Genomic DNA, 11111 nt, shown 5'->3' on the forward strand with positions numbered 1-11111 from the left:
GAGCCTATAAATGGATAAAAAATATTAAATAAAGAGCATACTGAAAGGCAGGATGAAGATTATGCCAAGTTATTTGAATTGATTGAAGATGGCAAGCAATCATTATATGAAGGGTGTAAGAAGTATTCTAAATTGTCCTTTCTAATCAGATTGTATCACATAAAGTGTTTGTGCCGAATGATTGACAAAGCGATGGGTATGATATTGGAATTGTTAAAAGATGCCTTTAAAGATGCCAAGATTCCTGCTTCATTTTATGAGGCCAAGAAAACCATCAATAAACTTGATCTTAATTATACCAAGATACATGCTTGCCCAAATGCAAAAAATGCAAGACATCTAGATGGAAAGATAAAAATAAAAAGCAACCTGCAAAGATTTTGCATTAATTTCCACTAAAGCCAAGGCTTCAAAGACTGTACATGTGCTCTAAAACTGCTGAATCTATGAGATGGCATTTTTTTCGGGGTAACCATGATGGATTGATGAGACATCCCAGGGATTCTCAGGCTTGGAAAACATTTGACTTGCTTCATTCTGAATTTGCTACAGACCCTCGAAATGTACGGCTAGGCCTAGCTAGTGATGGTTTTAATTCCTTTGGAGCAATGTCAACAACCTATAGTATTTGGCCAGTGATTCTTATTCCATACAATCGTCCTCCTTGGGAATGCATGAAGCAATCTTCATTCATTCTCTCAATGATCATTCCACGAAAAAAATGCCAGGAAATGACATAGATGTCTACTTACAACCTCTTATCCAAGAGTTGAGGGAATTGTGGTACGATGGAGTGCAAACATTTGATTCTTCAAAAAAAGAAACATTTAAAATGCGTGCAGCTTTAATGTGGAAAATTAGTGATTTTCCCAGGCTTGGTAACTTATCTGGATGGAACACATACACTGAGTTTGCTTGCCCCCACATGTAATTTTGCTACAGATTCTTATAGGTTGATTCATAGTAGAAAATGGTGTTTTATGGGACATCGTTGTTTTCTTGAAAGTGGTCATCGGTTTAGATTACAACAACTTCGTTTTAATGGAAAAATCGAGCAACGGGAGCCACTAATTACATTATCAGGATCAGACATCTTGAAACAAATGGAGGGCATTCCAGTTAATTTTGGAAAAAACCCGAGATGAATAATAAGCGCAAAAGAGCTAAAGGAAAACTTGTTAAAGATGAATCGAGACAATGGAGAAAGAGAAGCATATTTTTTGACCTTCCTTATTGGGAATCTAACTTGTTGCGTCATAATTTAGATGTTATGCACATTGAGAAGAATGTGTGTGAGAATTTGATATACACTTTGCTTAGTGATTCTGAAAAATCAAAAGACAATCCTCAAGCTCGAAAGGATCTTAAAGAAATGGGTATAAGACAAGAACTTTGGCTAGATGAGAATGGAAATTATAAGCCTTCTTTGTTTACTATTTCAAATACAAAGAAAAATGGTTATAAGAAAGATGTATTTTTGAGAACTTTAAAGAAAGTCAAAATGCCTGATGGATATGCAAGCAACATTTCGAGATGTATTGATTTGAAACAACGAAAGATCTTTGGAATGAAGAGTCATGACTTTCACATTCTCATGGAACAGTTGTTACCAATTGCAATACGTAAATTTTTACCTGATAAGGTGACTGCCGTGCTAATGGAGTTGAGTTCGTTCTTTCGACAACTATGTGCCAAAAACTTAAGTCTGTCAGACCTTGACAAGCTGCAGTCTCGATATGTTCACACTATTAACCACTTAGAAATATTATTTCCTCCCACATTCTTTACAATCATGGTTCATTTGACTTGTCATCTAGTCGCTGAAGCAAAACTTGGGGGTCCAGTGCAGTATCGGTGGATGTATGCTATTGAAAGGTAATTAAAATTTCATTTTTTAATTGGAAGTTATTCTTTAAGNGAGTACAGTTGTTCACTTCAAGCCAAGAGACTTATATGATATGGGAGAAGGAGAAAATGAAGTTCTTGAGATTGAATTTCCCGTGCAAGACTTGGATCAATTCTTTGGTGATGTTAATGATCTAAATTTGTGTATGGAGGATGAAGCTGAGGAACTTCCAATGCAAGACTAGATTTGTTTAAGATTAGAGTCACTTCTCGATTTCTCTGAGTTTCTTACCTAGCTATTTTATTTCATTAATTAAGTTTCAGTTAGTTTTGTTTTGAACTATTCAATCGTATTCAACTTCTATCGGATACCTGTTATTTCTTATGCTTTTTTTCATTAGCTCTCCAAGCTTCCTATTTTTAATCATGCTAATTTTATTTACTGTAATTATCTTGATTATATCTTAATTGTCTTTGAAATTGGTTATATATGTGCAAGTTTACAACTTATTTTATATGTATGCAGAGATGCCGAAGCAAAATCAGTATAAAAATATGTTCAAATCGGCGGCGAGCTCTTCTCTTGCTCCAGGACAGTCATCACTGTTTCAACCTCAGGCTCAAGCTTCATCTTCATCATCACAATCAAAAACAAGTCAACATGTTCCATCTTCATCATCTGATGGAGATTCTTCACAATCTGTCGTTCCATATACTTTCGATGGAGTTTCTTCAAAGCCAACTACACGTAAAGACAACGAAGACAATCATGATTGGTTTGTCGATGTTATAGGTACATACAAATGATAAACTTTATTATAATTTTTAACCTTCTTAGCAACTAATGTAAATTTGATCATATTTTGTGTTAGATCAACATCAAGTAACAAAAACGGTTAGAATGAAGATCAGGGATGTCCATAACATGGAAAAGGGATTGCGGATAATTGTAGAATGCGATGAATATGCTGTACCTATTGGAAAAGCAGCCGGCATAATTGCAGGAGTTATGGGGCAGCTTGCCACAAATGCTCTGTACTTTCCAATCAGCTTTAAAGAATGGCCAGACATGCCAGATTCTTACTTGGATCGTGTTTTTGATGAAATCCTAATGGTACTTCCTTGTTAATTATTTTGCTTAGCTTTAATCTTTAGTTATATATGTAAAATTGCAGTAAACTAACTTTGCTTTTTGAAGGCTCGATTTCTCTTTATGATTGATCATCAAAAAGCAAAAAAATGGGCTGGCAGTAATCTTAACAAAAAGTGGAAGGACCACTGGCATAAATTATGGCATGCTGCGAAAAATCCATTATTGAGTAAAGAAGAGATCATTAGAAAATCTCCGAATGGCATACCCATGGATCAATAGGCACTGTTTGTCAATTATCGCATGGACGAGAAAACACAAGTACTTAGTTCTTCCTTTTTTTTCTTTCTATTGCTTGTTCTTCTCTGCCATTGTTGTGACCGTTTATTTACTTTCTACTGCTTCTTCTTTTTTGTCACATATTTCTTCTTTACCTGAAGTTAACTGTTCATATTGTTCCAATTTAACCTGTAGAAACTTTGCAAGAAGAATCAACAAATTCGACAAAATCAAATTCCTCATACCGGAGGTGCTAAGAGTTTGGCTAGAAGAAGAGCTGAAATGGTAGTTTAATACAATGTTCTTAGATAAATATATTCTTAATTAATTATTAATGTCTTACAATTTGAAAATTTTAGATGGCAAAGGGAAAAGCTGTTGATCGAGGCAAAATGTGGACTGAGACTCATAAGAGAAAGGATGGAAGTTATGTAACTGAGGCGGCTAGAGAGATTGGGGTAAGTATTCTCTTTATATATGATTACTCGAGTAGCAATTTAATCAGATTTCTGGTTATGGTGACATAGCAAAAAAGACTAATGATTCAATTGTGTTATTGAGGACCAAAAATTAGTCTTCCTCTGTGTACTAATTCTACCATGCAGCAACAACAACCTGTTGTTCTTGCCCCTTCTTCTTAATGGGTTGCTTTTTGTGAATCAGAGACAATAGCATTTGAAGACAATACCAAATTGTACAATCTGGAAATTTGTAATTCGAAGATACATGGTCCCTCTATCTTCATAGAGTCATCAACTAGTATTTGACAACAATAGTATGCTTGTTTTTCTTTTACACATGAGAAAATTGAAGAAATTCGAAGTCAAAGGCGAGAAAGTATTCTCGAAGTTTCACCTAGTGATGCACTTCGCATAGTACTCGGTCCCGAACATCCAGGCCGTGTTCGAAGGTTAGGCTTGGGTGTTGTTCCAACTATGGCATTCAAACAGACATCTCGGAGATTTATGCATGTTAATGTGAGTTCATCTAGCTCTAGCAATCCAACTCCAAAGTGGCAGCAAGAGATGACGAGTATGAAATCACAATTAAATGTGCTACTCAGCTTATATCAAAAGAACATAGGAAACATCCCTGAAGAGTTTGCTCACTTATTTCCACCTCCTCCACAGGTATGACCATTATAAACATCTATGTTTTATATGCACTCTTTTTTTAAGAACATATCTAAGAGTCTTAACTCTTTCTTTACGTACTCTTTGGTGCTACGAAGTCATTTCTGATTTGCCTTCACAGACTTGGGGGTGCAAAGTTTCTCTTGTCTCGATTCACAATAAATACCAATTTGTTTTTGAATAGCATTTTACCTGTTCTGGGTAAAAAAATACCATAATGTTGTTACTATCCTTACAATAGGCTGCCCCCGTTACAAAATAATTAGTGGGTTGTATGAATACTTGTATTCATTCTTTGATACATATATTTTTGGAGTATATGATCATCAGCTTTCTTGTCAAATTAATATATTTTATTTTATTTTTGCAGGCATCAGATATAGAAAGTGGTGTTCATCAGTCACCAATCGGACCAACCATCGATTAGAATCTTCAGATGAAAGTAAAAAGGATGGAGGACTAAGTATAAACTGGAAATCATTTTTAGTATCTTTTTTGGATATTCTTTTTGAAAAACACTTGAAATTAGTATTTTGATGATGTAATTTTGAAGTTTTGAGTAACACTTGAAATTGGTATTTTGATGATGTAATTTTAGAGCTTTGAATAACACTAGTATTTTGATGATGTAATTTTGGAGTAATTTTGTTTAATATGATGAATATTTTGCTCATTTGATCTTTTATGTTGTGTTAAAACTACTAATTATACAAATTTAAATATACGGTGCAATAAATAGGATGCAAATATGAATTGACAAAATTAGAATACATGATTATTTATGGTGCCATGAACTGATCATTGCGGCGTTTCAAATCGTCGTGATATATAATTTTTTTTTTTACAATTACGACGGTTATAAACCGCCGCTCTATACAACAAAAAATGTCGCATTAACAAAGGAATATTGCGACGGTTTATATATATATATATATTTCGACGGTTTCTAAAATGTCGCATTAACAAAGGAATATTGCGATGGTTTATATATATTACGACGGTTTCTTAAAAACCGTCGTAAAATGTTTGTGACAGACGAGATTACAACAGTTTCGTAAAACGTCGTTATATTGTATTGTGACGGTTTGAAACCGCCGTATTACCTATAAAAAACCGTCGCAATAACCATGTTTTTTTTGTAGTGGCAAACATTTACTAACTTTTTTTTAAGTTCTTTTTGACTCATTTTAAGTTAATTTTTTATATTTTCAAACACTTTCATAAATCAAAAACTATTTAAAAGTGTGTTTGACCAACTTTTAAGCCAATTCAAATCCCCTCTAAATGTATTATGCCTAATTTATATATGAGTTCATACAAAATGTTTTATCTTAAATAAATGTGGCAACTAACGCATTAACTTTCGTTATCACAATAACTCGGCTCGGCCGTCTCCATGTAAAATTATCTTATCTGCTAGCGTTGCTGATCACCTAATTTGAATATTATTTTTTCTTTATTCTTTAACATGGATAAGAAAATAAAGATAACACATAATTTAGCTGTTGCACAATCGGACACTTTTGACTAATTACAAAGAGTGTTTANCAACTTAGCTTGTTAAAGATAAAACAATAACAACTCAACTTTACTTATAAAAAGTAATATAACTTTAGTGGGAGACTCTTTCAACCGACAATCACCACTATGAGCCCTAGTGGTGATACAACGTTTTACCTCACGTTGCCCAAGGACAATCCTATACCTTGCCATGATAGAGGAAGCTAACTTTTCTAAGTGGATCCACTAGCTTAATCTTACGGGTTCATCTAAAAAGTATGACCCGTTAACTCCCATGTTGGCGCATGGTTCTTATGGAGAGTTGAGTTTAAATGAACTTGTGTCCCCAATTCGGTGCTCAAGACTACTCCCAAAAATACTTAGCTCATAAGTGTTTTAAACACATTTTTCTTTATTTGAGATAATTACTCAAAACTTTGCCCGAAGGCTCATTCGGAAACAATGTTCCTTTTTCTTGAAAACTAGCCCAAAGGCTCTTTTGGAATCATAGTTCCTTTCTTACTCAAATGTAAAAACATTTGGAAACTTCTTTGGGAATACATAGTTCCCTAATAACTTTTGAGAAATGAACTCAACTTTAAACTCTTAACTTAACTTGAAACTTGAGCCTTAAAATGAAGTTAAAACATTCAACAAAGACTCTTTGAAAGATTTAAAGACTTGCTTTGACTCCCTTCTTGAACTTCTAGACTCAACTCTTAACTTCCCTTGACTTGGAAACTTACTCTCCTTGAATTGGAATCATGGATTCAAGGTATTTGATCACGTGTTATGGACGAGTTCTTGACGTTTAAATGTACCTTGGGGTGTTGGAAACAACTAGGGAACATAGGTACAACACCTAGGAACATGTATGAGAAATGGGGAAGGAATGGGAAAGCTTGGCGCTCTTGGCGTTCTGAGAGGCGCGGAGCGCCAGATCTCAAACTTCATAGAGGTCTGGTTGGGGCTCTGGTAAGGGTGGCGCCCCAGGGGCTGGAACTCAGAGTCCCTCTTGGGGCGCGTTGGCTGGCGCGACGCCCCAACCCTTTTCCCCGCAAACTTGACTTTTCTCCTCCTTTTCTCCAACTCTAAACCTTCCAATATTCAAAGCTTCAACCCCCAAGCACTTAGGATCATCAAAACCCTTAACATACACTAGTTTCAACTTAAAAACACCACCGGAAACATACACCAAACCAACAAGAACTACAACACAACACAACTACAACTTCAATAATTTCAACCAACAACTTCAATCAAACATAATCAATATTTTCTCGAAATTAACAGAGCTTGGCGTGTGGGGGAAAGAACCAACCCAACACTATGAACTCACATACCTTAATAGGGATCACCCCCAAAGAAAACACGATGATCTTTAACGAAACCTAGCTTGAACGAAACCTAGCTTGATCTTCTCTTTTTCCTCTTCTTCTCCTCTTCACTATTAAACCCTTACTTTCACTCTTTAAAAATGAGAAAAACTGATCAAAATCAGTCCAACACACTCATATATATCCAAAATAAAAGGCTAGGGAAAAGACCAAAATGCCCTTACAATTTTCCGGACAGATTCCCTTCCAATTGCCCAACTTTCAAAGGGCATAACTCGCTCATACGAACTCAGTAACGAGCAAACTCGATGGCGTTGGAAAGACCAATCCACGAACTTTGCAACCATAACTGGAACCACACCTAGATCATCCTGAGCTAGGAGTTATAACTGTTCAAAGTTGGCCAAAAATTCATTATTTTCCACACTTAGCCAAATTTTCAAGATTTTTAAATTCTTTCCAAAAATGAAAATTTCCAATTCTAAGCCTCTTCATAGTTATTTCAAATTGTCGGATGTTACAATATCTCCCCCTTGGGAACATTTGTCCTCGAATAAGAATACTCTAACAAGGCTGAGGGTGTAACATCAAACTCAAACACCCAACAAGCAATTCATGTATACAACAACAAGCAACAACATGCTCACTAAAATTTAAAGAGCACTAAGAAGGAAATTAGTACCTTGGTCTACATTTCCTCCGGATTCAAAGAGATATGGGTATCTCTTCTTCATGTCCTCTTCGGCTTCCCAAGTGGCTTCCTCAACAAATTGGTTCCTCCAAAGGACCTTAACTGAGGCTACATCCTTTGTTCTCAACCTACGAACTTGACGGTCTAGAATTTGCATAGGAATCTCCTCATAAGATAAGCTATCGTTGATCCTTAAACTTTCAGTCGGCAGGATCAATGAAGGATCACCTATGCACTTCTTCAACATGGAGATATGAAATATCGGATGAACTACTACTAGTTCCTGCGGTAACTCCAACTCATATGCAACGTTGCCAATCCTCTTGGCTATGCGGTAAGGTCCAATATACCGGGGACTAAGTTTCTCCTTCTTGCCAAACCTCATAACCCCTTTCATGGGTGAAACTTTCAAATATACCCAATCATCTATTTCAAACTCTAACGCCCTTCTCCTAACATCCGTGTAGGATTTCTGGCGACTGTGCCGTTTTCAATCTCTCTTGAATCACTTTCACCTTCTTTATAGCTTTGTGAACTAAATCTGGTCCTATCAACCCTGCTTCACCAACTTCAAACCATCCAATAGGAGATCTACATCATCTCCCATAAAGAGCTTCGTATGGAGCCATTTGGATGCTGGAGTGATAACTGTTATTGTAGGCAAACTCAATGAGAGGTAGGTGATCATCCCAATTACCTTTGAAATCGATCACACAAGCCCTCAACATATCTTCTAAAGTCTGAATAGTACGCTCGGCTTGCCCATCAGTCTGAGGATGAAAGGCAGTACTCAAGTTCACCTTGGAACCCAAGTCTTTCTGAAAAGATTTCAAGAATTGTGCACCTCTATCTGAAATAATGGAGACTGGACTCCATGAAGTCTCGCCACCTCTTGAATATATAACTTGGCATAATCTTCTGCTGAGTTGGTAGTCTTTACCGGTAGAAAATGGGCTAACTTTGTCATTCTGTCGACAATTACCCAAATAGAATCATGATGTCTGCGAGACCTTGGCAACCCTGTGATGAAATCCATATTGATCATCTCCCATTTCCAATCTGGAAGTTCTATCCTCTGAGCTAAACCAACAGGCCTTTGGTGTTCAACCTTCACTTGTTGGCAATTCGGACATTTAGCAACAAACTCTGCAATGCCCTTCTTCATGCCATCCCACCAATAAACTTCTCTCAAGTCACGATACATCTTCATGGAACCTGGATGAATGGAATATCTGGAGCTGTGAGCTTCATCCATCACTCTCTCTTGGAGTCCATCTACCAATCTACCTTGAAATCTCAGAGTACCATCTCCTCCTTGTTCAAAAGCTAATACTTTTTGCTTTTGAACATTTGCCTTGAACTCAAGAAAAATGGGATCTTGGTCTTGTTTCTCTTTCACTTCTGACACTAGTGATGACTCGGCCCTGCTCTTCACTTGTATTCCCCCTTCAGTGGAGTCTATAAGGTTGACTCCCAGGTGTGCCAGTCTGTGCACATCTTTTGCTAACTCTCTCTTCTCTTCTTTAATATGGGCGGTGCTACCCATAGACAACCTACTTAAAGAATCAGCAACAACATTAGCCTTACCTGGGTGATAAAGAATACTCAGGTCATAGTCCTTAAGTAATTCTAACCACCTCATCTGTCTGAGATTAAGCTCTTTCTGAGTAAGCACATATTGAAGGCTCTTATGATCAGTGAATATGTCAACATGCACACCATACAAGTAATGACGCCATATCTTCAAAGCGAACACTACAGCCGCCAACTCTAAGTCATGGGTTGGGTAGTTCTTCTCATGAACCTTCAACTGTCTAGAGGCATAAGATATAACCTTGCCATTTTGCATTAAGACACAACCCAAACCAACTCTAGATGCATCACAATACACCACAAAACCTTGAGTACCTTCTGGTAAGATCAAAACTGGAGTTGTAATCAACCTCTTTTTCAATTCCTGAAAGCTTTTCTCACAAGCTTCAGACCATTGAAACTTCACTGTCTTCTGAGTCAACTTTGTCAAAGGAGATGCAATAGACGAGAACCCTTCAACAAACCTTCTATAATAGCCAGCGAATCCCAAGAAACTCTTAATTTCTGTTGGAGATGTGGGTCTAGGACAATTCTGCACTGCTTTAATTTTCCGAGTATTAACTTTAATTCCTTCACCGGACACAATGTGGCCTAGGAACGCCACAGACTTAAACCAAAACTCACATTTAGAGAACTTGGCATACAACTCCTTATCTTTCAAAGTCTGAAGGACTAGTCTAAGATGACTAGCATGATCTTCTTCATTCCTTGAATAGATTAGTATGTCATGAATGAAAACGATAACAAACACATCTAAATAAGGTTTGAAGACTCTATTCATAAGTTCCATGAAAGTTGTTGGTGCATTGGTCAAACCAAAGGACATGACCAAAACCTCAAATTGACCATATCTGGTTCTGAATGTTGTCTTTGGAATATAACATTCCCTTACTCTTAACTGGTGATAGCCTGACCTGAGGTCAATCTTCGAAAAACAAGTGGCACCCTGTAGCTTACGAAAAGATCATCAATCCTCGGAAGAGGGTACTTATTCTTGATGGTAACCCTATTCAACTTGCGGTAATCTATACACATCCTAAGGGAACCATCTTTCTTTCTCACAAACAAGACCGGAGCACCCCAAGGTGATACACTCGGTCGAATGAAACCCTTTTCTAGGAGATCTTTTAACTGCTCATTCAACTCTTTCAACTCAGCTGGTGCCATTCTATACGGCGGAATAGAGATAGGGCGAGTATCTGGAATGAGATCTATGTCGAACTCTATCTCTCTCTCTCAGGAGGAATTTCGGGTAGATCATCAGGAAACACTTCTGGAAACTCTCCTACTATAGGAACTGACTGCAAATGAGGTATCTCAACACTAGAGTCAATAACTCAGACTAAGTGATAGATACAACCCTTTCAGACTAACTTTCTCACCTTAAGGTACGAAATAAAACGACCCTTAGGCACTGCTGAACTGCTACTTCATTCTATGACTGGCTCATTCGAAAACTGAAACTTGACTGCTAGAGTTCTACAATCTATCGATGCATAACAAGCATGAAGTCAATCCATACCTAGAATGACATCGAAATCTACCATGTCTAATTCAACCAAATCAGCCATGGTGCTCTTGTGGTTGATAGAAACAGGACAATCACGATAAACTCTTTCTGCTAGAATAGACTCCCCAACAGG

The 11111-nt window shown here is 37.0% G+C and overlaps 2 protein-coding genes across 2 annotated transcripts; both read left to right on the forward strand.

Moving 5' to 3' along the window:
• The first annotated feature begins 1964 nt into the window (after positions 1-1964).
• LOC125860882 (uncharacterized) lies at positions 1965-4964 on the forward strand. Its single transcript, XM_049540919.1, has 6 exons — positions 1965-2638; positions 2718-2959; positions 3044-3256; positions 3410-3499; positions 3574-4344; positions 4718-4964. The coding sequence occupies exons 1-3, from the start codon at positions 2362-2364 to the stop codon at positions 3215-3217; spliced, it is 693 nt and encodes a 230-aa protein (XP_049396876.1). The 5' UTR covers positions 1965-2361; the 3' UTR covers positions 3218-3256; positions 3410-3499; positions 3574-4344; positions 4718-4964.
• On the forward strand, positions 3239-4774 carry LOC125854229 (uncharacterized). Its single transcript, XM_049533726.1, has 5 exons — positions 3239-3256; positions 3410-3499; positions 3574-3672; positions 4018-4344; positions 4718-4774. Exons 1-5 carry the CDS (start codon positions 3239-3241, stop codon positions 4772-4774), a joined length of 591 nt encoding a protein of 196 aa, XP_049389683.1.
• Positions 4965-11111: the final 6147 nt, after the last annotated feature.

The sequence above is a fragment of the Solanum stenotomum genome, chromosome 1 (genome assembly GCF_019186545.1).
Source record: "Solanum stenotomum isolate F172 chromosome 1, ASM1918654v1, whole genome shotgun sequence".
Classification (NCBI taxonomy): domain Eukaryota; kingdom Viridiplantae; phylum Streptophyta; class Magnoliopsida; order Solanales; family Solanaceae; genus Solanum; species Solanum stenotomum.

Coding starts and splice junctions, on each gene's coding strand:
- LOC125860882 (XM_049540919.1), top strand. CDS start 2,362: ATGTATGCAGAGATGCCGAAGCAAAATCAGTATAAAAATATGTTCAAA. Junction 2,639..2,717: donor TTGGTTTGTCGATGTTATAG/GTACATACAAAT, acceptor ATTTTGTGTTAG/ATCAACATCAAGTAACAAAA. Junction 2,960..3,043: donor TTTTTGATGAAATCCTAATG/GTACTTCCTTGT, acceptor TGCTTTTTGAAG/GCTCGATTTCTCTTTATGAT.
- LOC125854229 (XM_049533726.1), top strand. Junction 3,500..3,573: donor CTAGAAGAAGAGCTGAAATG/GTAGTTTAATAC, acceptor TGAAAATTTTAG/ATGGCAAAGGGAAAAGCTGT. Junction 4,345..4,717: donor TATTTCCACCTCCTCCACAG/GTATGACCATTA, acceptor TTATTTTTGCAG/GCATCAGATATAGAAAGTGG.